At 39.3% G+C, this 27,657-nt stretch overlaps 1 protein-coding gene across 1 annotated transcript; it reads left to right on the top strand.

Annotated features, from left to right (window-relative positions):
• Positions 1 to 693: 693 nt before the first annotated feature.
• dennd3a (DENN/MADD domain containing 3a) lies at positions 694 to 26,264 on the top strand. Its single transcript, XM_079571603.1, has 30 exons — positions 694 to 844; positions 3,624 to 3,729; positions 5,216 to 5,362; positions 5,485 to 5,614; positions 5,811 to 5,926; positions 6,953 to 7,071; positions 7,140 to 7,251; positions 7,336 to 7,455; positions 7,604 to 7,702; positions 7,791 to 7,910; positions 9,565 to 9,680; positions 9,890 to 10,045; positions 10,126 to 10,222; positions 11,337 to 11,440; positions 11,670 to 11,881; positions 11,963 to 12,122; positions 12,200 to 12,356; positions 12,501 to 12,723; positions 13,623 to 13,702; positions 14,676 to 14,855; positions 14,932 to 15,102; positions 16,784 to 16,913; positions 17,422 to 17,529; positions 21,069 to 21,166; positions 23,890 to 24,044; positions 24,207 to 24,273; positions 24,437 to 24,509; positions 24,591 to 24,709; positions 25,373 to 25,510; positions 25,754 to 26,264. Exons 2-30 carry the CDS (start codon positions 3,649 to 3,651, stop codon positions 25,946 to 25,948), a joined length of 3,783 nt encoding a protein of 1,260 aa, XP_079427729.1. The 5' UTR covers positions 694 to 844; positions 3,624 to 3,648; the 3' UTR covers positions 25,949 to 26,264.
• Positions 26,265 to 27,657: the final 1,393 nt, after the last annotated feature.

Below are 27,657 nucleotides of genomic sequence, written 5' to 3' on the forward strand. Positions count from 1 at the left end.
ATGATACAGACTGAGTTTAGACCTTTATGTCTCACAGAACATTTCTCTGCAACAGTCGCCTTCACCAGGGATACAAATGGCTACATCGAACACAAATGTTACTGGACACGTGTACACAATGATCGCCCAGGACATGTTGATTATGGTTAATAACAAAACCTCGGGTCGACCCAAATATTCAGATACCGAGGTTTTAAAAGGTGCTGATCCTGCCGTGACCCGGATTCGAACCGGGGTTGCTGCGGCCACAACGCAGAGTACTAACCACTATACGATCACGGCGCGCCACTGGACCACGGACAGAGGGGAGGAGTGGAAGGGAGTGTAGGGGAATTAAAAAAAACTTTAGGGGTAACTTTATGGGTTACCATTAAAGTTGCATTGTTACCTTGGAAATTGGGAGTTTGTAAGGCGTGTAGAGATCCCCTTTATCGTAGATCTTGAGTGTTGGGTGATCTTGAGCGCGTCTGGCGTTTTGATCCGCACTATCAGAGGGGAAAGTTAGGACACGGCATGCGTCGGCTACTTTTACTTCTTGCTGTCTATGCTTTGAAAATACGGCAGGTGGGGCAGCTTTCACTCGATCAACGTCAACATCTCTACTATTTTAAGTTGAAAAATAAACTGAACAGGAAGTGGAGCGGAAAGAGGCGCTGTATAGACTTGAGTCAAACTTCACACGCTTTACCCTGAGCCTGTTACTTTGAATCACTGCGCGCTTCAAGTTGGACAAACAGCGATTGTTTTACATTTTCTCATTCTGAAAGGACCCCGTAACCTTCTCTGCAAACGTGGATGACGAACCCCTGCTCTCAGTAAAGTAGAAATGGTCGAGTAAAAACAGGTCAGTGAAATTTGAACTTTGCAATGTCAACAATCGCGTTTGGTTGCTCATAATGCTCCCTATATTTTGCTACATTTGGTGCTCAGACCTTTTGACTCAAACGATGTGTCAGGGGCCCCTAAAATAAAGTGCCGGCCAGCAAACCACTGTTAGTTTCACATCGTTACAGTGTGACGTTTCCAATGCAACCATGCCAGATTAAATAATACAAATAATAGAATGTCATTGTAATAGGTCGACCCTTTGCAAATGTTACCTTTACACAAGAAGACAGTGATGAAAAACATTATCACCAACTCTTGTGAAAGTGTGTTTTCTAAGAAATAGAGGAAATGTGCCAACTTCATTATGAGAAAAATACATCAATGTTTTTAAAAGTGTTGTGTTGGGTCACTTAGTTTAGCCCCATTTGCACATACACATGCACTACAGTCTGATCACCTCCTTTTCACATGCTGGAGAAAAACATAGCTATTTAAAAATATATATATATATATATATATGTATCTGTATTTGCAATTTCCTTTTTTCCCCTCACCACCTTGCATGTTAAGTTAACCACTTCCATTATGCAACCTCTTCTTCTTCCACATGTGTTGTCTGTTGTCTTGCCAGGGACGCTTCTAATAGTTTCTCTCTGTGTCAAAAACAGGTTCCTGAGTGAAAGATATGAAGTCAAGCTAGTTTTTAAAGGCACCTCCACTTGTGTGAGCTGCTTTTGCATTTGTAGGAAAACGTGGCTAGAAAGGAGAATTGCAAGACAGGATTGGTTCTGTTAATAATTGGGTCTTAATAAGAAAACGATTTTGCTAGATGGAAGACTATGATGACATCCGATTGTGTTTCTTTTAATATGGATAATATGGATGGATATTTACGGTGTGGTTCAGAGTGGTAGACTATTGAATCTTTTGTCTTGCATCTGTGTTCATTTAGGTGTGTGGGTCTTACTGAAAAACAGCCTGGCATGACTAACGCGGTACAGCCATAACACAGTGCAGCAGCGGTTTAGTTAATGGGCACCTCGCGGAAAAGCTTTTCAAAAATAGGGGCATTTTAAGAGAAGAGACTGCTTTTAAGTGTCTGAGTGAGTTTCCGTTGCACAGCAGGGGGGACACAATGAGCCACCGGAACAGGGACAGGCTAAAACCTGTGAAGATGTGCAACTAGTTCAGAAGAAGAAGAAGAAGAACACAATGCCACAGAGGGATGCAGAAGACAGCAGAAAATGATTCAATGGAATATGGGGATAATCAGTTCTCAAGCTTCTCAAGAGTGACGAGATTGTTACTTGTTGTTACTTGCGCCTCACTTTCATTTTCCTATTCCAGTTAGGGTTAAGAACATCTGGCAGCTGAAGCACTATTACGCCAAGGCATTCCCCAAATGAATAAAGGAAAAAGTCCTAAATGTGAAGCGATGGCCCACTTTCGGTGAATCAGTGTCCTGCAGCCAGTGTCTGTCCCGCCGTGGAGACACTGCACAGGAGCCACAGCCAGGAGCTCAGACAGTTACCTTTATTATAAATCTTGCATGAGAGCGGCACTGATGTGGTGCAATAACTGTTGTGTCATGACCACATCAGGTTTACGGGCTAATAACAAGCTGAAGCCTCATTTCCTGTCATCTTTACTGTTACTTCGATGACTTACTGTCAGCATAATGAACTTTGGCTGGGCAGTGGGAAAGCTATTTCAACTACACTTGATACACAGCTACACAAATGCACAACATGTTAGTAGCCGTCTTAACTACAGGGTTATCAGGTTTTACACACAATAAGACCCCAGTAGAGACAGGATTGTTGTTTAGAAATGAATAATTACAGCCTTTGCGATGTGTGTGTTGCTTATTTCCAATTGCACTTTCGATTTTATTGCAATGAACTGTGCATCCCATCATCTACCAACCACTGCAATAGACTAGGCCTGTCATAACAACATTTGAAGCTATATTGAGGGAGACTCTAACTCTAAAGCTTAAAAATGGCCGTAGAGCTTTGTTTGAAAAGCACTTCAATCTTGAAATATCCCACAGATAACATGAAGTACAATAAAACTTACTTTGGGCATGTTTTACTTTAGAAAAATGGGGAAATAATGCCAGTAAATGTAGAGACGATAAATATTGAGTGATAAGTCGATGTAGTAATGACTGAGCTCTTTTTCTCCAGTTCTTTACCCACGTCTAAAAGCTTCTTGACTGGAGCTTACAGCCTATAGGCCAGTGTAACGCCTCATTTGAAAGCTAAGACCTACAAAACTGATCTCCGCTTTTTTGTTGTCATGTTTTTGTGGCTTTTTTGTCACGTTTTTGTCATGTTGTTGTTGTTTTGTTGTGTTTTCTTTGCATTTTGTTGCATTTTTATCATGTATTCATTGCTTTTTTTTTGTGCAAAGTTTTGGCCGTATTTCATTTATTAGTATAATGTAACTAAAAAGAAAAACCTGATGAAAACGCAACAATAACGTGCCGAAAACATGACAAAAAACGCAATAGAAATGAGGAAAGAGATCAGTTTTTCTAGGCCTTAGCTTTCAAATCAGCCGTTACACTGGACTATAGGCTGTAAGCTCCAGTCAGGGAGCTTTTTGATTTTGGGTAATTCTGAAACTGGTTTGGTTAAGGTTGGGGTTAAGACGACCTGTTTGATCATGCTTGGGTTTTGTCATCATTTACACTATTGGACTTGGAAATGAGTCATACCGCAGTTGTAATGACATGCATGAAAGCTACAAATACTAAATTAGTTTACGCCCCGTCCCATATACTGGTACAGGCAGCGCGGAGGAGAAGCGTGTGCGATGTCTGAGCTGCCGTCTGGACTCCTGGAGGCCTGTGTCGTGGTGGGAGCCTCCAGTGATAAACTCAGAGACATCTATCAGGTACAGACTTTACTCACACATAGATATCCTTCTTTCTTTGGTTGCCTTTTCTTTTACATGCACTATAGGCCTGCTTGGTGAGAAAGAATTACCATATCTGTCTTCTTGAATGTAATGTCAAATTGTATGAATAAAACTTTAAAAAATGTACTGTACTAACAAGGCTGTAATTGAATTAAGGAATGAAAATGATGTCTAAAAATGGATCTTTGCATATTTTTTTAGGTTTATACCAGTGTAAATTTTCAAAAAGGTTTTTGACGACTAAAATTGGACTAAAACTAAATTAAAAGTTTTTCATGAGAATAAAACTATGACTAAAATGTCCAGATATTTTAGTCGACTAAAATAAGACTAAATAAAAATGAAAGGGAGTGACTAAAATCCTCCAAACTTCTATTGACCGTCTGAAAGAGCCTCAGATCATGTAAATTCTCTGTTAAAGGATCAGCTCTGAGCTTTGTTCATGTGGAGCAGCTCCATGAAGCAGAAGAGCTTTTTTAAATATGATTATAATGAATATTATAAAAGCAAAGTCGACTAAATTAGTCACAAATTTAGTCGACTAAATTGACATGCAATTTTAGTCGACTAAAACTAGACTAAAATTAAAAAGATTTTTTTGACTAAATCTCGACTAAAATTAAATTACATTTTAGTCAAAAGACTAAGACTAAAACTAAATTAAAATATGTTGTCAAAATTCACTGGTTTATACCTTTTTGGTTGTTGTTTTAGGCTGTGTTAGTGAGAAAATGTGTAAATCTCTGATGGAAGACAAGTAACTGAATACATGTATTTAGAATATTCATTTTGAGTAACTGTATTCTGGTGAAGTTGTCATTTGAGGGTATTTACAGTTACTTTCCTAGTATCAAAGGGATACATTGCAGTTAATTAATAATTCAATTTCAGTTTCATAAGTATATCCATAGCTCTATGTTATTTTGGGCTGTGGGCATTTCCAAAGTGCTTTCATGCATTCTGAATTAGTGGCAAATAAGTCCGTAACAAGTGTAGCTGCTTGTTTTTAACTATACGCCCCTTTTATGCATGATTATAACGCAAATCAGCATGAAAATATTTTAAGTATTCAGAATACGGTACTCTGATTGGACAAACTAACTGTAGCTAAATGCAATTTCAAAGCATTCTCCCCAACACTGGTGATATAATTGTAATATGGATGGTGTGTCGCCTCTATATATTGTACAACCCTAATGTGTTTAGTTTGATTGTTTGCTGATACACGGGGGCATAAAAAACACATGCAGAGTATCTTCTTTTGCTTCCATATTGTGCCTTTTGTACACACTTTTTCTCCCCACAGTGACTAATTCAGTATCCACTGTTTAGTTTACAATCCACCACGCTTCAGGGAGCACTTCGTGCATCGTTATTTAATGGTCATTGCCACATTCCTGTAACTCAACTTTAATAAAAATTAAAAAAAGGCAGCTGTAACTTGAGTTTGTTTTGCTTTCAGATCGTCCAACAGAGTAAGCCTAATGAGTTCCCGTCCCTTGAAGCTGAAGTGCTGCAGGTTCATGCCCCTCCATTTGTGTCCAAGGAGACCAACTCCAGTCAGCCGGCTTTCAGTCGCGTACAAAGACGAAAGAGTTTCATTAAGAAGGTAACTTTGAGCAGCCCTTCACTCATCCCTTTTCAGTTTCATTCAAGTTTTGTATGGTAAAATATAGCAAGGGTTTGACTGGGTGTTAACTTAATTTGTTTGTTCTGCGTTTACGTTCACAGAAAAGGCGTGAACGAACAGAGAGCGCGTCTAACGGAGAATCAAACCGTGCGGAGGCTTCCTCGGTGACGGAGGACATCAGCGTTCCCAAAGATCTAGATCTCATCGCTTTGCCCCAGCTGTGTTTTCCAAGTGAGATGATCTCTCCTTTCACTTTGTGTTTTGTTTGGCACACATAGCCAGACAACCTACTTCCTGACAAGTCCAAGCCTGGTCTAGCAGTGATTTGATCTTTCCTACATTTCACAAGTTGCATCTGATACCGTTATCTTTGCTCATGTGCTTACACGTACGACATCATGTTTCACTGTTGCTTTCTCTGAACTAGGTGGTCTGCAACTGGCCAGTGAACAGAAAGAGGACACTTACCACTTCCTAGTTTTTACCGACTTGTTTGGAAACAGGACCCATGGAGTTGTGCTTCAGTACTACAGAGCTGTGCAGGTAAATAAGACATATATATACAAACACTATTACTGCTGTACAATCATAAGAACCCCTTCTACAGCCTTTGTAGCTCGTGGGACAAATTATGCATATTTTCTCCATTTACAACGTGAAAGGCTAATTCATGAACCTCTTAGCTCCTGCCTTAAAGGGATATTTCAGGATTTTGACATAGGGCCTCATTCCCTAGTTATCCAGAGTGTTGTTGATTTCTGGAGATTTTTTTATATTTTTTATTCATGCAGTCCTTATATTTGAAGAGTTTAGTGGTGCTAGGCTAGTGCTAGGCTAATGCTAGGCTAGCACATGTCTATGGTAACTAGTAGCCTGCATTAAAAACCTCTTCAAAACCATTGGGTAGATTTGTAGAAAGCTCCTTTGTGAATTCCACGTGTAGTGATGCCGGCCGCAGTATAACAAATTACCGTAGATCCAGTAACCTAGCAGATCACTCCGCCACTGCGTAGCTTACAGCCAGGAAGCTGATGCTGCTCAAATATAAGTTCTTTTAAATGCAAAAAGGTGAAATATTAAAAATGATTCAGTCAACACAGACAGTTATATCAGTAGTCTGGTGTTATAAGTGATTTGCCTCAGGTGCACTGTGCTTGGGTCAGACTGATTTTTAATGCAGGCTACTAGTTACCATAGATATGCACTAGCCTAGCACTAGCCTAGCGCCACTAAACTCTTCAAATGTAAGTTTCCTTCATCTCTTGTTTTCCTTTGCTTTTTCTCGCTTTTTGTCGTGTTGTCGTCACTTTTTTATTGTGTTGTTGCTTTTCTGGCACGTTTTTGTTGCTGTTTTGTGGGTTTTTTGTGGCTCTTTTTTTGCTTTTTGATCGTGTTTTTTAATCGCTCTTTTGTTGCTGTTTTTGTTGTATGTTCATCCTCGTTTTCGTCACCGTTTTGACACTTTGTTCAAGCGGGTTTATAGATTTGGGAAACTGGGGAAAATGTGCTCGTTTCAGGCGGGGGTTAAGAGCTTAAAACATCCATTAATTTTTATATTTTTTATCACAGGCCTGTCAGGAAAACGGCCACAGGTGGAATTCATCCAAGTGTCGCCTGTTCACGCCTTTTGCGATCTGTATCATCTCTAAATTCCCCTACTACAACGCTCTGAGAGACTGCTTATCATGGTAAGACTCTTCATTACTTACCGTCGTATGACCCGGCTTGTCACACGGCGTTTTCATTCCTTTTAAAGTCTCATGGTCCAGCTGCGACCTGCCCGACAGTCCGATTTTGAGGAAAAAATCAAGGAGTTCTCTGCCAAATTGTCGCTCGTTCCTTTACCGCCTCCTGGACAGCTCCACGTGGTAAGCAGCATCATCATCATTGAGGCTGTTTTTAAACACAGCCTTGCCAATTTGTTTTGTTAATGGCCATGTTTTCCGTTTTAGTCGTTCAACCTTCAGCCTTTCCTAGTGATTCTTCCGTCCAGAGAGGATCAGGACAGTCCCGTTATAGACATTGACCTCCATCTTCCTTTCCTTTGCTTTTCTTATGCAACTTTACTGCAGGTAATTGTGCACATATAAGCAGCTACTTCACATAATAGTTGGAAAAGGCCCTTTGATTTATTGTAATTTAGCTACTGACTGTGTAATAGAGTCATCAAATTAAAAGGTTAAAAAAAAACACTTATTTAGTTTGATCTTTTTTGTGTAGATCCTCTCTTGCCTCCTCCAAGAACAGAGACTGGTCTTGTTCTCCTCAGACTGGTCCAGACTGACTTTGGTGGCTGAATGCCTGTTGCTGTATCTTCAGGTCAGTCAGTGGTGCATTAACCTAAATGGCATTGACATCAAAGTGGGTTTTAACGATATTTAATGAGAGTGTCTGTGTCCTCTCGCAGCCCCTGTCCTGGCAGCAGCCCTACGTCCCCGTGCTGGCTCGAGGAATGCTGGACTTCCTCATGGCTCCCACCGCCTTCCTCATGGGCTGTCACATCAGCCATTTTGAAGAAGTGGCTGCGGTGAGTTTTTATTGACTCAAAAACCACAAACCACAAAGACAGATTGACAAAGGAGAACAATGTTTAATCTGCCAAATATTTCCTTATTATTTCAGTGTGTGTTTGTGTGTTCATTCCATTCATTCCTACAGTATATACTTTCATACTTTCAATTTCATTCATCCATTTCAAAGGCCCAATTTGGCCTTTTTTTCTTCTTACACTACTAGAATAGAAGAGTATAGAGAATTTACAAAATCTTCAGGTTTATGGTTTAAAACCTCCACCCGATAAAAAAAATACTTTCTATTGTCTTACAGATATTTGTATTGTTCAAAAATACCTAAAAGTTAACAAACAAACAAGTGTGTGTTTGCTGAACGGCTTACCTTTTCAAGCCCTGAGAAAAGGTCCCATAGAGTCTGCCTTTAGTCCACATCTCTATGGAGACATCTCCAGCTCGTCTCCATGGAGATGTCGATTAAATTACCCACTGCAAAAATAACATTACATGGTTTCCGCAGGGCATTAAAAGTCATTAAATGAATTCTGCTGAAAGTAAGACCTTAAAAGTCCTTCAAATTCATTAAAGGTGCATTATGCAACTTTTTGTATGAAAAAAAAAGTTGATATTTGTGTGTATTTGATCTTATAGTGACCCAGCAGATGTATGAGTTGTCAGCATGGCACCTTTACTTTCCATCACAGTGGTCTCTAGGACACACACCTACAAAACAATTGATCCATCAAAAGTAAAGGCGCCACGTTGACCACTCATACGGCCACTGGGTCACCAACACCTCATCATCACCTTTTTTATTTTTTTTGCATAAAAAGTTTCATAAAGCACCCTTAAATCGGATACAAACTCGCATTAAATCTAAATTTCTCTATCTAAACTTATTTTTGTTTGGAGACAGAATTCACAACAATGACATTTCTCAACTATTTACCAAAAAAAAACAAAATATGGTCTAAAATTCAAATTCAGCTGCAGTTCTGACTGAAATTGTTCACAATCTTTCGCTGAAACGTTCCCCGTTGTGTCCAATTTGTTTTTTATTATCAAAATCTCGTGTGATTGAAATTTTACAAATCTTACGAAATGAAATATATTTCTTGCATTAAAAATAAAGAACCAGAACAGCTGGAGGAGGTGTGAGTGGACCGGGAAGTTTGGGTATCTCTTCTGAGACTGCTGCCCCCGCGACCCGGCCCCGGATAAAGCGGAAGAAAATGGATGGATGGATGGATTAAAAATATCATATGTTGGCATTAAAATGGCATCAAATTTGACTGTTTGCCTGTAGAAACTTTGCATTATCTGTGTCTAGCTTGTAATTGGGAGCATGTTTTTTTTATTGTTGGCAACATTATAATCCAAAATGTTACGCAGTGTGCCTTTAAGTTGCATAAATCCAAAATGTATCCAGCCTTGCATTGACCCATTTGTGGTCTTCATCCTGCTCTGTTATGTATGAACAATATAATTTGATCTCACAAAAGCCTATTGATTTGACTCTTAATTCCAAGCAGGACGCAGCGTTCATTGAAAGCTGTATGTTTAAGTAATTGCCTTTAAACAGTAGATGTCATTCACCGCTCTAATCTTACACAATGCACAATGTTGGACCCGCTGAATAAAACGCCTGTCTTTGTCCTTTGTTGCTCACAGGAGACAGAGGACCTGATCTTGGTCAATGTGGATGAGGGCATTATTCAGTCATCCTGGTCTGACAGCATCGAGCTCCCTGCCATTCCTTTGAACGCAGCAGACTGCTTTATTTCAAGGTATTTCTAAATGTGCTTTTTCTTGTCTTTAAATCTTAATTCATAACGTCACATACATTCAATACACAGCGGGTTCAGGGAAGAACTCAAACACCCTTATTTCGAGTCATAGATCAAGGCAGAGCTCCCAATTAAGCATCTTCAAAGCCCGATATAACCAGACAGGAAAGTATGACTTGTAATTACTCCATGTCTTGTTTTGCGTCTAGGGTTGAGAGTCTTCAGGTTCACTACGATTTGGAGCTGTGCCACCTCGGAGCAGGGACCGATGTGAACACACTGAGGACCCAGCGCAGGGACTGGCTCAGGCGACTCAACACGCAAATACAAAACATCGCACTGGAGCTCGTCGTCAACATATTCATGTAGGAGCTGGTTAGGTTTGCGTGGTGTGTCTAAAAACGGCGTCCTAAACTAACTGCTGTTTTGTGTTTTGTCCCACAAGGGGGGTCCAGGACTTCCTCAATCATGAGCATAGGGTTTTTAATAGTGAAGAGTTTCTGAGGACGCGGGAACCAGGCGACCAGCTGTTTTATAAAAAGGTAAAGCCTAAAAACAGTTTACAAACACAATGACATTAGCAATTAATTATGTTGATGCAAATGAACAAATCCACCATGTAAAGTATCACCGTCAACGCACTAGGACTTAGGTATTTACAGTGGGAGGAAAATGTATGTGAACGCTTTGGAATTTCTCACATTTCTGCCTAAATTGGTCATAATATGTGGTCTGATCTTTATTAAAATCACAATAATGAGTAAACAGTGTCTGCTTAAACTAATGCTACCCAAACAATTACATGCTATCATATTTGTAATGGCCATAACATGTAAACATTCACAGGACAGGGAGGAAAAAGTTAGTGAACCCAGGAATCTCGCTGAACTGCAACAGTTTTGTAAAGAGGAATAGTCCAAGATTCATCCTGATCGTCTAATCTGCAACTACAGGAAAGCAGTTGTTTAATACAAGAGTTCACTTACTTATTCCACACTATTGTGAATGTCTCGGGTTTTTCTGCAAAATATCTTGATAAACTTGTCAATTCATTCACATCATTATTCCTCTTTACAAAACTGTTGCAGATTCCTAGGTTCCCTTACTTTTTCCTCCCTGTCCTGTGAATGTTTTACATGTTATGGCCATTAAAAATATGACAACATGTAATTGTTAGAGTGGTATTAGTTTAAGCCGACACTGTTTATTCATTCTTATGATGTGGATAAAGATCAGACCACATTTTATGACCAATTTAGGCAGAAATGTGAGAAATTCTTAAGTGTTCACAGACATTTTCCTCCCACTGTACACTGTATATTACAGATTTCTGTGCTACATTTTGGTAATTTTCCTAGTATATGCGTTATGCTAGTCATAAGCCTGGACAAAGCAAGTTGGTTTCTGAAGTGCATCTGCAAAATAAGCCTGAATCACCGCTCAGTCTGAAGCAGAGGATGTTTTGGTAGAAGTTAGTGATAAACTTTAACCTGCTTCCTGACGTGATCCAGCTCTATTTGAAGAATACTGTGTTGTTTTTTTGTTGGTGGGGGTCTAACTGTTGATATATCGTAAGTGGCACTGACGGGAGGAAAAGTCCCCAGAGTGCCCCGTCACAATAAAACTCTTGTAAGACTTGCACCTCTCTGTGCCCAGGTCTTGGAAACCCACATCTTCCACTCGTTCTTACGGGACAGACTGAACAGGAAGCAGGACACCTACAGTCGAATGGAGCAGAGTGTGCGTACCCATGCACACAGGTGAGTCTCCATGGTAACTTGTGGGAAAACTGTTACAGGGCAAAGAGGCCATATCTTTTATTATCTGCAAGTGTTAGAAGCAGGTTTGTCACATTACTTGCATAGTCTTCTTAGTTCATTGTTGCTGCTGCAGTTGTTTACTCACTACCCGCTGATTCAGCCTCTGTTTGAGTCCCCATTGTCCCCGCTCCTGTCTCAGCCTGACGTCAACACTATGACCTTTTAACAGAAACCGCGCCATGACGGAGGGCCCCTCGAGACGCCCCCCGATGTCCGAACTGTCCCGCAGCGGCTACAGCAGCTACACCAGCCCCGACCACAGGCTGAGCAAGAAGCTGGGCGCCAGCATGCCCAACCTGCAGCAGCAGCACACCGCAGACACACTCACGGTCCTCATACCCAGTCGGCCTGCGTCTCTCCGGAAGATGACGCCGGATATTGGTCAGAAAAAGAGCAAAATCATGAAAACTGAACAATCTGTTATTTTGAATATGTGCGTTTGTAATTATTGTTTACTTACAGGGTTGAAATTTCAGAATAAGCCAGTAAGAATTTTCCGACTTCCTGATTTCCCTCCACCTTTGGCTTATCATTATGTGCAAAAGTATTATTCACAAATGGGTGATGCACTCAAGAGCGCAATAGACACGACTCCCCCTGAAGAGGCCGCACTGCTGGCCAGGTACAGACTTTTGTTTCATGAAATAAGTGAGAAAATCGACTTAAAACTTCAAAAATACAATGATCGCTTCCTTCCAGGTATCACTATTTGCGAGGCCTGGTGAACACGGTGTCCAATCGACCTCTTGAAGCTTTGGAGGATTTCCAGAGTCTGTATAAAACCGACGCAGACATCTTCCCCTCTCAGATGGTCAAGTCTCTGGTCGATTCGCTGCCAGAACATGAGCGGACATTGGTCAGTCAATTCATTTGTCACCATCGAAAGCATTTTGACAAACGCTAATACTGCGAGAAGCACAAAAAAAATCACTGTTAGCTGTATGTCTATTTTCCTAAACCTTTTGCCTATTAACCTATTTGTGCCTATTTTTCTCCACAGTTGGAGAAACGTCCGGAAATCAAGCGCCTCATCACTCGGCTCAAGCGCGACCAGGAGCGAGAGCGAGCGCAAAGCGGCAAAAGTTATGAGAACGGCACGGTCAAACGCTTCAAGCTGCCGAAAACCTACATGCAGCCAGAGGAGTTTGTGAAGTGCGTCCAGGAGTCTGGCATCGTGAAAGACCAAGGAACCATTCAGAGGCTGTTTGACGCTCTGACCGTAGGTAAGAAATATGTGTCATGTTTTCCACACTCGGCTGCTCTGAAATATTTAGCTCCTTGTGCCTTTTTCCTGGCAATGATTTATTTTTCTAGTTAATTATTACCTCGGCCTGTCTTTAAGGGGCTGTGTGGGGCTGTGCAGGTGTTACTCAGGCGTTTACTGGGCTAAAACATTAAGAAAAGTCATTGTTTTGCCTGCTTTTAATCAAGTTATATACTTTTTCGTTGACTACTACTAGTACCTGCATAGACTTTTGGCTCTGGCGGTGACTTAGAACTAGATTAGACTCATGACATACTTTCTTTGACGTGTACATAGTGTCTTCTAGTTTTAGCAAAGCACTGACCTGACTGCATTCCTGTAATGCCAGCCAACAAAAAGGAAGCACAAGCGGACATGATATTAAACAAAGGAAGTCATTTTTTGTGGCAGATGTTTGGCCAAGGAAGATGTTGTTATTAGATAGACTGACTTTAATTGTGTGCAATTAAAATTCATCCATGGAAGTGTGTTAGAGGTGCTGGAATGTGGCTTATCTTCTTCACCGAGCTGTGTTTATTGAGACATAGCCTAACGTGAAAAGTGCATATTTTCCAAGGTATTCTTATTCAAAACAAACCATTAAGCTTGTAAAAATCAGCGTATAAAGGGTTGTTAACATCTCAGTGTGCAGTAAGTTTTAGAAGAGTGTATCGAGTGGCTGTTGTTATATCCACCCGCTCTGCAGGCCTCCTGAAAGGAAAATATGTTTGAGAGGAGAACAACGCATCAGGTCAAATCCCAGATGTTTTGTGGGCGTGTGCAGAAGCTTTGAAGCAACAGTGTTATAAAATACAATGAAGGGAATCAAGTTATTTGCTTAATTACAGTATTAGCATATTTGTCACTGTTTTTCTTCAGGACACCAGAAGCAGATCAGTCCAGACTTGTTTAGAGTCTTTTATACCATTTGGAAGGAGACGGAGGCTGAAGCACAAGAGGTCTGTATAAATGTGACATTCATGTTTATGATGTAGCTCTCAGAGGGAGGCACAGTACTTGATTTACAGTGTTGGGGGTAACGTATTACAAAGGTAACAAGTTACAAAAATATATTAATTTTTTCAGGAACTAAGGAATATAAGATATTACTGAAACAAAATATCGGAATGTATTAGTCATTACAATTCAAGTAACTTAAGTTCCAAGTGCATTTAAATGTATGAACAAAAAAATGCCCCCAAATAAAATGCAGCACCAAATCAAGTTGGACACTGGTGTACAAGATCTTCAGTTGCCTGTAGTTAATGTTGTCAAAACAAAACACGAGAGAATGGGAATAATGGAGGAAAAGGAAATTGTTGACTGCACTTTTTCTCGGTGGCATTATTAGTATTTTCTGTTCATGTTTTGCCAAAAGTAACTCAAAAGTAACTCAAAGTAGTGTAGTTCAGTCAGTTACATTTATGAACCAGTAATATGTAATACAAACATATTACCTTTTAAGGCTATAACTACTATAGAATATATTACAATTTTAAAGTAACTTGCTCAACACTGTTGATGTACACTGATTTATCAAAACGTGAAAAAACAAAACAAAGACAGTACATTTTTGAGTCATTCAAATAGGAATGTTCATTTGGAGTTGCCTGCTTTTTACACCAAGTATCACCTTTTATAAAATATTTGGTTTTAAATGTACAATTGAGAAAAAACTTAGGCAAAAACTAGTCCTAACAATTTCTAAAGCAAGACTAAAATATGCTCAACACTCGACTAAATACTGAGAAAATTGGGTGTAAACAGGTCTGAGTAAAGGTTTGATATGAATTTAGAACTGAAGAAGAAAGTAATTTAATGCAAGAGGATAAATAATGACTAGAATGACAGAGAGTCCTTAGTACCACCATTCCTACTCATACCACAGTTTAAAAAACACTGGCTTAACTAATTGACCTCCTTTACTCTCAGGTTTGCCTCCCTGCATCAGTCTTGGAGCACATCGAGCCCTCCGAGTGCGTCTTTAAGCTCTCCTCCTCCGTCAAAACGAGTCGTGGAGTAGGAAAAATCGCCATGACCCAGCGGCGCCTGTTCCTGCTGACCGACGGACGCCCTGGATACGTGGAGGTGGCCCAGTACAGAGACATCGAGGCAAGACCATGTTAATCTTTGTTATGAAGAGCATATTTTTACAAGCTCAGGTTTCAAGTTCAGTTGTTTTTATTAGGAGGTGAGAGTGTCTTCTGCCCCCATCCTGCTGCTGAGAATCCCCAGTCTGAAGCTCAGAGTCAGAGGGAGGAAGGACGTGTTCGAGGCCAATCTGAAAACAGAGACCGAGCTGTGGAACCTCATGGTCAAGGAGATGTGGGCGGGGCGCATCATGGCCGACCAACACAAGGTACAGTTCATACGTGTTTTAACAAAGACTCTCTTTTGTTAGTTCTCTATGCCAGCGATTCTCAATCTGTTCACACAATGTCAACTAAAACCTACTAAAAGTCAACTAAAAATCCACATTTTTGTTCAACTCAGCTCTGCGACAGGGCTGTGATCTGCCGTGGAGTCTTGTAACGCTCCTCTAATCCTGAATCTGTGCCGGTCATTGTGCCGCTCTGTGACCTTTGTGGGTGTGGCGGCGTTTTCCTGAGCCACTTCAACATGAGTGCACACTTTTCATCCAGACAGAGACTCCTTTGTGAAATTGATCTTACGCAGCTCGCTTTCAATGTGCAGTTTGCATGTGCAGCCATTTACTAGCTTTGCAAATTGGGTTATGGTTATGGCCGCTGCACAATATATCGGCGAATTATTGTTTTCTGTCATTATTAGCTGATAATACTATCATCACACGATCTATATCATGTCAAAATGAAATTATCAAAAGCAATAGTGATATTATATAAATCCAGATATATTTTCAACAAAGAGATCTTAGTTCTTACTCTTTAATCATGCCATATATAACTTATTGTATAGAAATTTGGGGAAAGACCTATAAATCAAACAATAAGACCTATCACATTTTCAACCTCCAACCAACCAACCAACCAACCAATCAACCAACCAACCAACCAACCCATTCCCTATTCATAAACCTGAAAACATTAAAATTCTGTGATTTAGTACTGTAGACATGTATATATTAAAAATGATAATAAATAAACTTGTGTCACAAACACTACAAAATATGTTCACAATCAGACAGAGCCTGTATGAGCTCAGAGGTGTAGAGATGTTTGTAAAGAAAAAATAACAAACAAACACCATGAGATTTTGTGTTTCTGTTAAAGGGGTCGATCTCTGGAATAACTGCACGTCTGGAGGATCTGAAATTATGTCCCTCTCTCTTCCACCTAAAGAGAATATATAAAAGTATCACACTTGTAAAATACATTAGCTCTATTTATTAGTTTGTTTAAGACTGTATTAACCTATGTGATTGAAAAAAATCACATGCTGTAAGTTGTTAATAAAGGGCAGGCAATATAAGGATTAGCTTTAGTCTATACCTTTCCGGTCAGTTTGTATGTTATGTTGACGAAATATACTTAAAGGTGCACTATGACCTTTTAGTGACTCAGTGGCTTTATGGCGGCAGAATGGCACCTTTGCGTTCCCTCACAGCATCGTCTATGATGCTCCAGAATCAATTGTTTTGGGGTTTCTGGCCAGTTCTGGTACGAACCCATAACAACAACTGATCCTGGAGTGTCATAAAGGCCACTGTGAGGGAAAGCAAAGGTGCCATGCTGCCGCCATAAAGGCACTGAATCACTACAAGGTCAAATATAAACAAATATTAAGATTCTTTTTTTTTTTTTTTTTTTCACTTCAAAAGTTGCATAGTGCCCCCTTTAACTGAATGTAAATAATTTGTCCATACTTTTGACTGAATAAACTGAAACGGATAGTCTCAACAAGCCCCTGGTTCTAATTCACATTTGTCTTGGTTAAAAACAAATCACAGCTTCACAATATTCAAAACACTTATTGAATCTTGAATATTGTACAGCCCTTGTGTTGTTCACGCTGCACATTACTTCCGCCTTTCAATATTGGATAATTATTTGTCTCCTCAGGACCCTCAGTACATGCAGCAGGCTCTGACCAATGCTTTGTTAATGGACGCTGTGGTTGGAAGCCTTCAGAGCAGTAAAGCCATCTTCGCGGCGTCTAAACTGGCTCACTTCGACCGCATCAAGGCGGAAGGTTTGTCCCACAATCACGTCTGTTGGAACATTTTTAAAAACTAAATATTTAATTGATTTGTTGCTTAGCTGACAATCTGTGATTGGCTAGTATGAGGTCCTCTTGATCCAATCCCCAGCAAATATCCGTGAAAACGTCTGTCCTCTTCCCATACGATTTAAACCAGAGCCTTTCCAGATTGATACTACAGCACTGATGAAATTTGCACTGTAATATCAATCTAGGTTTTTCCAGGTTAGACTAAGTTCAGCAAAGTTTAGCTTGTAACTGGTTTGGTCCTGGTTAATGTAGTTTAGACTTCAATATTGTCCTGCATGAGCCAATATTAGTTGATTAGATACTTATTTTCTGAAAGTGAGAAAACTCAATTCACATACATTCTTTGTCATTTGAACATGCAGTGATATTTTTAGTCACTGCAGCCTCCGTGCAGTATTTTTAGTGCGTAGTGGACCATGTAATGTGCCTGTGTCCACATAGCGGAGGTTAACAATGCCTTGTGTCCCAGTGCCCATGATGGTTCCCACGACGACGGCAGAGACTCTGAAACACAAGATTAACCCTTCGGTGGAGCTCACGGCCCCTCACGCTGTCGACGTGCTCCTGTACACGCCAGGTACAAACAATACTATACAACGCCAGTGTTTCTGTGGAAGGGTACAGGTGATGGCACTGTGCAAGTTCATCTCATTTGTGTCATTTTGAGGCACAGTGTAGTTAGATTTCTTCTCTTTTGATCATGTTTTCATTGAGGCTTGAGTTTTAATGGCCCGATTTATTTATTTTTCGGTTTACAAACAGCTAAAGACAATGCAAGCTTAAACTGTTAGTTAAATGACCAAACTAATTCCTAATTTTCACTACTTTTCGTGATGAAAGTCGAGCTTTGTCTGTATCATTTATAATTAATAAAAATACATATACCGTATTTGTTTACCGTATATGTCGCACTAGCCAAAAAGTGCACAATGAAGAAGAAAAAACATAAGTCGCTCTGGTGTATAAGTCACACCAGCCCCCCTGGTGCACCATTGACAAGCCTCTCCCAGCAGCATGTTGTTTAAGCACACATTTGCAAACTTCTTCTAGCTGTGGTCATCGAGTTAAAGTTTCTCGCTTACTCCAAACTTTCTTTCTACGGCTCGATAACCGTTTTCAGCTGCATATTTCACAACTTGCAGCTTGTAATCTGCAGAATATGACTTTCTATTTGGGCGTTTGTGTTCGGTCTTAGGAGATACTGGTACACAAGCCTAGAGCGCCCTCTAGCGGCTGTCCGTGTTAAAATTAAGAATATATGTGAATGAAATTACATATTTTGATATATAAGTCGCACCTGAGTATAAGTCGCACTCCCAGCCAAACTATGAAAAAAAGTGCGACTTATAGTTCAGAAAATACAATATATATAGTTAGATGCTTTCTGCTTCTAGAAAATGAATGGTTTGTGTTCCTCTCATTATAAAGAACTATACATAATAATTGTCCTTTTAAGTCTCCTGAATCTTTCTAGTCCCGTAACAGTAAAAAAAAAAATCCTCTATTTCTATTCTATGTCCTACTTTAATCTACTTTTAAGTACATTTAGCAACTTTTTCTTGCTATTTAATTAGTTTGTCCAGTTTTAGGGTCATTTTAGTTCATTAGATATTCAATATTTCTTGAAAAGACAGAAAATCAGAGCACTGCCTTTGTGTAAAGAAGTTGAATGATTGCAAATGTTGTTCCTTTGTTGTGCAATGCCGTTATCTTTTTAAACTCATTGTCTGTCATACTTACCGTAATTAAGTATTGTAACCCGTGTTGCGATTAGCTCTTTCCACAGGACACTTTCACAACAACAGTTTCTCATATAGATGACCTTTGGGTTGTCATCACCACTCCCGCAGTAAAACACACAGAGCTGGGTATAAAGCTGGATGGGCAGTTTCTCTAAGGATAGGGAGTAACCTCTTATTACCCTTACATCCTCTGCTCGAACATATAGTATGATTTCCTGGTATTTTAATCATCATGATGCTTTCTTTAATATAAGCTTTTTTGATCCTCTTAATAAGATAATCAGAAACAAGTGTCATACATTTTTTAGCTAATTTGATTTGGTCCAACATACAAGTAATTGAAGTAATTTATTATTATTATTTTCATGGTCTGCCACATTAACCAAGACAACATGCTCATTTACCCCTTTAGTCCCTGGCTCCTTTTTTCTCTCTCTTTTTTTCTTAAAACACAAAGTTTTGTTCCCTTTCTTATCTAAACCCAACAAGAAACAATCTACAAAGTGCCACTCTGAAAGAACTACTTGAAAGCCTTGGCCTTTAGTGGACGGACATCTGGATGCACTTATTCTCAGCTGGTGGTAAACCTCTCGTCCTAACACACCCATATAGTCCACCACAGCCTGGGGATGGTCAAGTTCAAGTTCTCCTGTGATTTCTGTTTTGAGACGAACAGATCCAACCATTCACCGCCTCCCCCTTTCTTTCTCTCTCTCTGAATATAGGTCACTGAATTGAATTTCTGGACATCAGCCAGCACAGTCCAGCTTCTACTCTCCCATGCCCCTCTCTCTTCTACTTCTTTTATGCCTGTCCACGTCACGCCATGGCCCTGAATGAATCACAGGATGTTACTGTCTTTTTCTGAGAGTGGTTTTGAAATGGCATTGAGACCGTTGGAGGAGAAATGTCCGTTAGATAGAGCGAGGTTCTCAAACCTAAATACTCCCCCGGTGAATCATAACCTTTGTAATGCAACGTAAGGGTCAAACGCTGAACATTTAGCAAGAGAAGCAGGCTAATGCAACCAAGGACTAAGGGCAATAATTTGGTTCGTTACCACTTACCAGTACACATACTTCTGCAGTTACTTAACCACCTAGAGATGAGAAAAATACTCCAAAAAGGCCATTTACAGATGTCTAGGTAGTAGGGCAGGTGATGGCCAAAAAATCTATATCATCATTATTCTTTAAATATCATGATAGTGATATATTTGACGATATAATTGACAATAGAATAATTACTTACAAAATCACAGCCTTACGCCTATTGGGAAGATTAATTCAGTAATATTTTATTCTCTCTTTTTTTTTTTTACGGCATACTATTTTCCTACTACTACTACTCAAGCAGTTTACATCCTTCATTTCATTTCACTTTTTAAACACCTGGACCAAAAAGTGGACCAAAAAGTCACATCCCCTTATATTTTCCACAAAGTGAGAGCTGTGAAATAAATGCTAAATCAAAGCCAAATATGAGTAGTTTTATTGAAAACATAAAGGCTGTATATATAAAATAAATAGGCCAATCTTTTTCCGAGGGCAGCATTTATATATAAAGAGATAACATAATAAAGTGCTCAGTTTGAGATAAACTTTTTTAAACATCAGCTTGAGATAACCATTTCATAGCTTATCTGAACAGTCTCAACCAGTAGCACAAGAAAAAGACTATCAACTCAATAAACGTGTTTTTTTTTACTCTGATAAACAGTAGTGCTGTCTTGAGGTAGACATTAGAAGACAGACAAGCGTGTTCTCCTTCATTTAAGATTTTGTGCATGAAACACCAGCCTGTCAACGGCATCCGGCTTCAGAGATGCTCTGTGGGAGGTCACGATATTACCACTGCCCTGAAGCAAGTATTACAGCGCAGATTTGAACTATATCGATATTTACGATATAGCCTAATTCCATCTCATTTTAAAATACATCAATGTATCTTAAATATCAATATATCGTCTAGCCCTATGATACCGATATCTGATAGGATAGGTAGAAAAAAAAGAAATCTATTTCAAAGCGTCGGCACTGATAGGATAAGATCACGGTTCATTTATGTATTCTTTTATATCTGACACAGGCAAAACTCATACTTTAGTATCATATTGTAGTCCTGGCAGAGCAATTAACCTTATTGTTCATATTGGACCCAGTGAAGCGCACCCTCCTCATGTCTTGTACTTTCTGTTTTGGTCATGAACCAAAAGTGGATGCCAAGAATTAAACTGTTTTATTGTTTATTTTATTAGAGCAAAGGTTAAAAATGCCATAAAGTCAATGCTGAAAGTAAAGTTTCCCGTTCCGTGTCTGTGATAAAGTGTGACGAAACAGCAGTGCAATACGTTTGTCTGTGTTTCTGTGCTCAGGGCAGCTGTGGGTGTCGGTGAGCGGGGGGAAGGTGATGGTGTTCGACGCCTCCAGCTGGTCACTCACCCACACCTGTCAAGTCGGGACGGCCAGACTGGTAAAGACATGCTTTTATGTTTCTGTGCAAAGGAGGATACGGCAAAATATGCATAAATAGTTATGTTATCATTTCAAAGAGGAAACTCATATGGATTGCAGAGTTGTTTGATTATGGCCTTTACAGTCTTCATTGATTTGCATATTTGGTCTAGGTTCTAAACTGGCTAATCAATGAAACCTGTATTTGTACCTGGAAAAAGATGTATCTTTACTCTAGTAGTAGGTAGAGTAGATTAGGCTAGTAACATTGCTGTGACCAGTACTGTTGAAAGTACTTAAGTATTCAAAGTAGAAAGTACATATCTGTTTATGTAAATGGTGCGAAAAATAGTAACTCTGCAGCTGGAAAAATGTGAAAATTGTACCCGAATTCACCCTCTGTACGGCAACACCAAGGGGACAAACATATTTCCTTGTGATGAGACAGTGGCATTGACAGAACGTCTGCACAGCGCCGCCTATTGTTCTGGAGGGTTTTTTTCTCCAGTTTAGCTTTACCCAAATCTATCAAAGCTTCACGAAGAAAGTGTCTAAAGAGCAACAAACTGAGACGAAGACGAGGATGAAAACGCAACAAAAGAGTGACAAAATGTGACAAAAAGGCGGTGAAAATGTGACAAAAAGTGTGATGAAAGTACAACAAAAAAGCCATAAAAGGGTAAGAGAAAAGAGACAAAAACGCAACAAAAACGTGACAAAAAGTGATGAATATGTGGCAAAAATGTGTTGAAAACGCAATGAAAACAAAACTCGTTGCAGCAACACGAGGAAAATGATCAGTTTAAATGACGTTTGTAGGTCTTAGCTTTCAAATGAGCCGGTACTCTGGCCCATTGGCTGGAAACATTTAGATTTAGGTAAAGCTGAACTGGAGAAAATGCACTTGGTTAAGAGGTTCGATGTCTTTTTGAAAGCTAGTGGAGTAGAGGGTATTATACATACATTCATACATATAGTGGAGGAAAAGTAGTTAATAATTTGAATAAAGTATACAGTAGATGCTCAAAAACTCTTCTCAAGTACGGTACAGAAGTAAATTTACTTTGTTACTGATCACCTCTGAGCCACTAGGTTTAAATGCGATTACAGTAGATCCTTTTCCAAACTGTTTTGATTACACATTGAAAAAAAAAAAAGAATTCTCTCTGTATTTGTTTATGTTGTGCCTTTTACTCCAGTTCAGTTGCTTTTGTGGCTTAACAAGAAACCCGGCAGGACCATGTTTGAAGAAATTCCTCACGGCTTTAGTTGTAACCTTCATGCTTTCAGCATCACATGCAGATAAAAAAAACATTTCTGTTGCTTTGGATAAACATGGCGACCGCTATCTCTGAGCCTGCAGCCACATGGTTTTGGGAGTAGATCTTCTCAAATAGTTTTCATTCCCTCTAAAATCAAAACATCTGCACCAAACCTCCCTGATGAAATACTGTATGAGACCAAAGCTGGCATTTGTTGTTGGTGCGAGTGTTAAACTTGAGCGTAGAGGTTGAAGGCATTTGGAGGCACGGTGCAAACTGACAGACCGTAAACGCACATGTCACAGTCACATGAAGTACTTTAACATATCATGTAGTGCTTTCAAATATAAACCTGCCAAGAGTTTATCGCTGGGTCAAGAAACATTTAAGGCATGTATTTCGATTAAGATGTGTGACATACCAATACAATGGTCTGTTTGTTTAGAGAAACTTGAAGCTGAATCTGAAAGTTGCACCTATGTCAGCAGGAATTTGTGCAGTGACTTAATGGATACAACTTGTCTTGATAGCCATGTTGAGCAATGCTTCTCTCTAGTGGAGTAATGGGGTATTGCAAAAATATTGTCTCAAGGTAGTACCTAAGGACAGCGGGAATCAATCAATAAATGTACTTGTGAATTTGTGATAATCAGAGGCGGTAGTACACAGTTACATTTACTCATGCACATGCACTCCAGTAACTTTTTGAAGTAACTGTATTTCTGTAAAATATTTCTATGGCCTTTTCTTTGTAAATATTGGGATTTTTTTTTTCATTACTTCCTGTTTTATGTATGTGTATGTGGTATGTGTGTGCAGTTGTTTACAATCCTTGAAATCAGTGTTTTCAAATATACACTGCAAAAAGTGAATATCAAGCATTGGCTTAAATGACTTGAATTGAGGAAATGTATCTTGTTTTGAGCGGTTTTCACTCATTTAGACACTTTTCCTGATCGGACCAAGTTTACTTTGCTTGTTTGAGGACATTTCAGACCAGTTCTAAGGTAAATCTCGCTTGAAATAAGAAAGTAAAATTGCCAATGAGATAAGACCAATTTTCTTACCCCATTGGCAAAGAAAATTACCTGAAATAAGGACGAAATGTATTGAAACGAGTCAGAAACATCTCAGAACAAGTGAAATAATCTAGGACAAATGCCCAAGAACTTCTTAACTAGTCAAAACAGCTAAAATTTGGATTATTGTGCTCAAATTGAGATGTTTATACTGATCTAGTTAATTACTTTTTGCAGTGTAGCCAGAGACATCAGTCACATCTGTTATAAGCCAAATATCATAATACAGTATCCAGACTAACATCATTAAACCGGATTTTAAACGTTTTGCACCTTAAATTATTATTAATGCTAATTATTTTTAACAGAAGGGAGTCCCGAGTTGTTGGTTGAGTGATTCGGGAGTCGTGGCCTGAAAAGTTTGGGAACCCCTGCTCTACTCTCTCTACTCTGTCCTTCAGAACTGCATGCTGGGAGTGGACAGGGACCAGGTGTGGATGGGCTCTGAGGACTCTGTGATCTACATCATCAGCTTGGTGTCGATGGTCTGTAACCGACAACTCACCGAACACCGCGCCGAGGTCACAGGGCTCGCACTGGACACTGACAAATACAGGTGAGAATAGATTTTTATATGTCCCAAATACTGTATTTATTTAAACACTATCCACATCCGGACCTGGTTATAAAAGGCAATGTTGAGTATTTAGTTCAGGGGTGAATCAAACACTGCTTGTAAAAGGGGCAAAGTAAACCTATTGGCTCATTTGTTTTTCAGCCAGAAGGTGGCGTACTCCTGCAGTGTTGAAGGAACTGTGATGCTGTGGGACATTGCAACATTACAGGTGTGTATTTCCTTTAAGTGCAGTAAAGGACTAGCTGCATCTTAATGAAATAGTGACGTTGTTCTAAGATGTGCTGACTCATAGAATTGTTCATGTTTATTAAATCTTCTGAGAGAAACCAGCCTTGTGCACCACTTAAAACTGTATTTCTCATTCACTAAAGGTGAAGAAGCACTTTCGTGTGAGCTGTGATCGACTTCTGTCTGTGTCCAGTCATAACGGGACTCTTTGGTGCTGTAAGTCCCTGTCTTCATAATAACAGTATCAGAACTAAAAAACAAAAGCTCACCAGAAAGCCTCTCTCTCTCTCCCCCCAGGCTCCAGGGATTGTATAATGGAGGTTTGGAGGAATGGGATTGTAAAGCATCGTCTGCATTTGCCCGAGCAGCAAAAAGGATCCATGGCTACTTTCAGCTCCGTCCTGCCCTTGCCTGAGGTGCACTCTTGCTCCTTTTTTTAGCCTATTTTATTACTATTAACCATAATGCCTGTCAGAGAGATGGTTGCATTGAAATCTAAACTCTGATTGATTATCTTATACAGCTCTGGTGTAAAGTGGCTTCAAATAATCCAGCTTTGTATTTCCCTTAAAGGAATAGGCCACCGTTTTTATGTTTTTAGACATTTTTTTTTTTTTTTTCTTATGTTAAGATATGTTCTTACCTACCCTTAGTCGAGTTAATATATAGTCAATATAAAGTCACGCAGCTTCTATTGACGGAAGTGAGCGGGGGAAGTCTTTAGGAGTTACTGCACGGACGTTGTGCTCCTGTATCATTACGCCTCACAATATAGTACCCCTTTTTATCTGCTTATAAAATCGACATGTTACATTTCTGTGTAAATATACTTCGCATGAAAACACTTCACATAACTTTATTTAAATAGGGAACACGTGGAAAAGCTTGGTAGCTTCTATCGTGAGCTTTTTTGGAGCTATATGACATGTGGGAGAGGCTGCGTATGTGCTCCGTTTGCGTGACAGAGTGTTCTTGTTCTGGACTTGCAAATCCAAATATTTGTTGTGATGCATGGCGTAAAAGGTTTGTGACTTACCATCATATGCAGGGAGTACATTAATGATTTTGATTTTTTATAGATAGAGGAGCTGTGGAGCATTTGTGCGGACTCTGGAGAGTTCTCTATTTGGCACATGAAGGACACAAGCAGACCATTTCACCGAGTGTTGCTCCCAGACTGTGTTGGGTGCCACTGCATAATCAAAGTCAAAAACCAGGTAGAGACTTACATACATTTACGTAAAGGCCCTATACCTCATTTTGTTTTTGTCCTGAAGAAGTTGCCAAAGTGTTAGATTTCCTTGTAAAGCATACTTTATTGTAAAAAGTAGTAATAATAAATAATAGTAAATCAATCTGTAATGTCTTCTTTATTTTCCTCATCGCAGTGTCTAATCTCAAGTTTCTAAAACTTTATCTTTATGATCAATGACGATCAATTCGTGCTCTTTTTATCCTAGGTGTGGATTGGTGGAGTTGGACGAAGTTCCACTAAAGGAAAGATATATATCCTGGACGCAGAGCGCCACCAAGTGTTGAAAGAGCTTCATGGACACGCGGACAAAGTGACCGGACTGTGCTCGGCTGAGGACCGCTATGTTCTCAGCGGAGCAGCCAAACATGACGGGAAAATCGCAATATGGAAAGTGGAGTAGAGTTTTTTTTTTATCTTAATATTGATTTATTGCGACTTAAAGAGATTTTTGGACTGAGAAGACTGGGGGGAAAAGTACATTGGGACTATGAACCAAGTGTGCAAATATATGAAGGATCCACAAGACGGTCATGTGAAGAGAGAAGTTTACAAAAGTGTCTCCAACAGAGAAACCTCCAACTGGGAATGTTATTTAATATTGTTTCATTATACGTTTCTTGGTAAAAGTGTGAAACAACTAAAAAAACAAACATTAAGTCACTTTCAGTATAACAAAGGAGGGCTATTATGTACATACTAAACTACAAACAGTGTTACAGACAAGAGTGGACATAAGCCACTTTTTAAACGATGTGTTATTGAATCTTCCAAAACATTAACCTTGGGCACTACACAGAAGTTTGTTTCCGCTGCGCAAATTGGAAAGACTGAAAAGAACTCTTTCTGCATACATGTTGAAACTTATTTGTTCATTTATGTGCATAACTTAAGTGTCTTATTTTTGTGATTATATCTATGACAAGCTTTAACATGTCAATGTGTTATTGAAAATGTGTTTGTTTTGCACGTCGCAAGCCAGTTACTCACATGTTCACTTTGTTAACCGTTGTGTCCTGTTGGGGCATTTCGTGACACTTTTGGACATTTTTTGCTCTTAATTTGGCAATGACTTTTTCCATACTTCAATATTTTTTTGTTACATTTTCATAATATTATTTTAAAAATGTATATTGGTCATTGATGCAGCCTGAACAAACTGTAAAAATATTGTAGATGAAACATTGTTCAAGCTTTTTTCACATAATTATGCCCCATAGTATGGAAGCCCGTTTCTGCCATGTTAAAAAATAAAAGCCCATCGGGAGGTCGAAATTACGAGATTTAAAGTCATAACTCTGTGTTTAAAACACAAAATTTCGAGTTTAAATCTCGAAATTACGACTTTTAAAATCTTAATTTTGAGATTTAAACTCGTAGTAAGAGTTTAAAAGTTGTAATTTCGAGATTTAAACTCAAAATTTTGTGTTTTAAACACAGATTATAAGAAATACACACACATCACTAACACCCCCCAAACACACCTTCACCCTGCCCCAGACAAGTATGTCCCCCCCACACATACACCCCGCCCTGGGCAAGAACATCCGACCACACACCTCCCCAGGCCAGAATATCCCCCCACCCCCACCTGCAACACACCTACACCCCACCCCAGGCCAGTATATTCCCCAACCCCCACCTACAACACACCTACACGCCACCCCAGGGCAGTATATCCCCCACACACTCAACATCCCCCATCACACCTACACCACCCCAGGCCAGTATCCCCAACTCACGAAATATTTCAGCATAAAATGCCACTAACATGAGATTAGGGAGAAAATGTGAAAACTAAAGTTGTTACATAAAAACAAAAAAATACTGAAAATCAAAGTTGTTACTGATTTTTGATCTTGTTTTAAAAATTAAATCCAAATTCTGCCCAAACTCACTTTTTATAAGGAAAGTGAGCCTTTTTGGTAATGTTTTTAATTGGTTATAAAACAGTAAAACATTTGTATATTTTTTCAAACGTTGGTAGTTTTGTGGATTAACATAATTATGTAAAAAAAAGTTTGAAAAAATATTAATCTATAATATTTTTTACAGCCGTCAATAATGTTATGTTTTTGTTTTTAAAAGTAATATTATATAGTTTTTACAAGC

This window comes from Gobius niger (assembly GCF_951799975.1).
Source record: "Gobius niger genome assembly, chromosome: 14".
Lineage (NCBI taxonomy): Eukaryota > Metazoa > Chordata > Actinopteri > Gobiiformes > Gobiidae > Gobius > Gobius niger.

Coding starts and splice junctions, on each gene's coding strand:
- dennd3a (XM_079571603.1), top strand. CDS start 3,649: ATGTCTGAGCTGCCGTCTGGACTCCTGGAGGCCTGTGTCGTGGTGGGA. Junction 7,911..9,564: donor ATTTTGAAGAAGTGGCTGCG/GTGAGTTTTTAT, acceptor TGTTGCTCACAG/GAGACAGAGGACCTGATCTT. Junction 24,274..24,436: donor GGGACATTGCAACATTACAG/GTGTGTATTTCC, acceptor CATTCACTAAAG/GTGAAGAAGCACTTTCGTGT.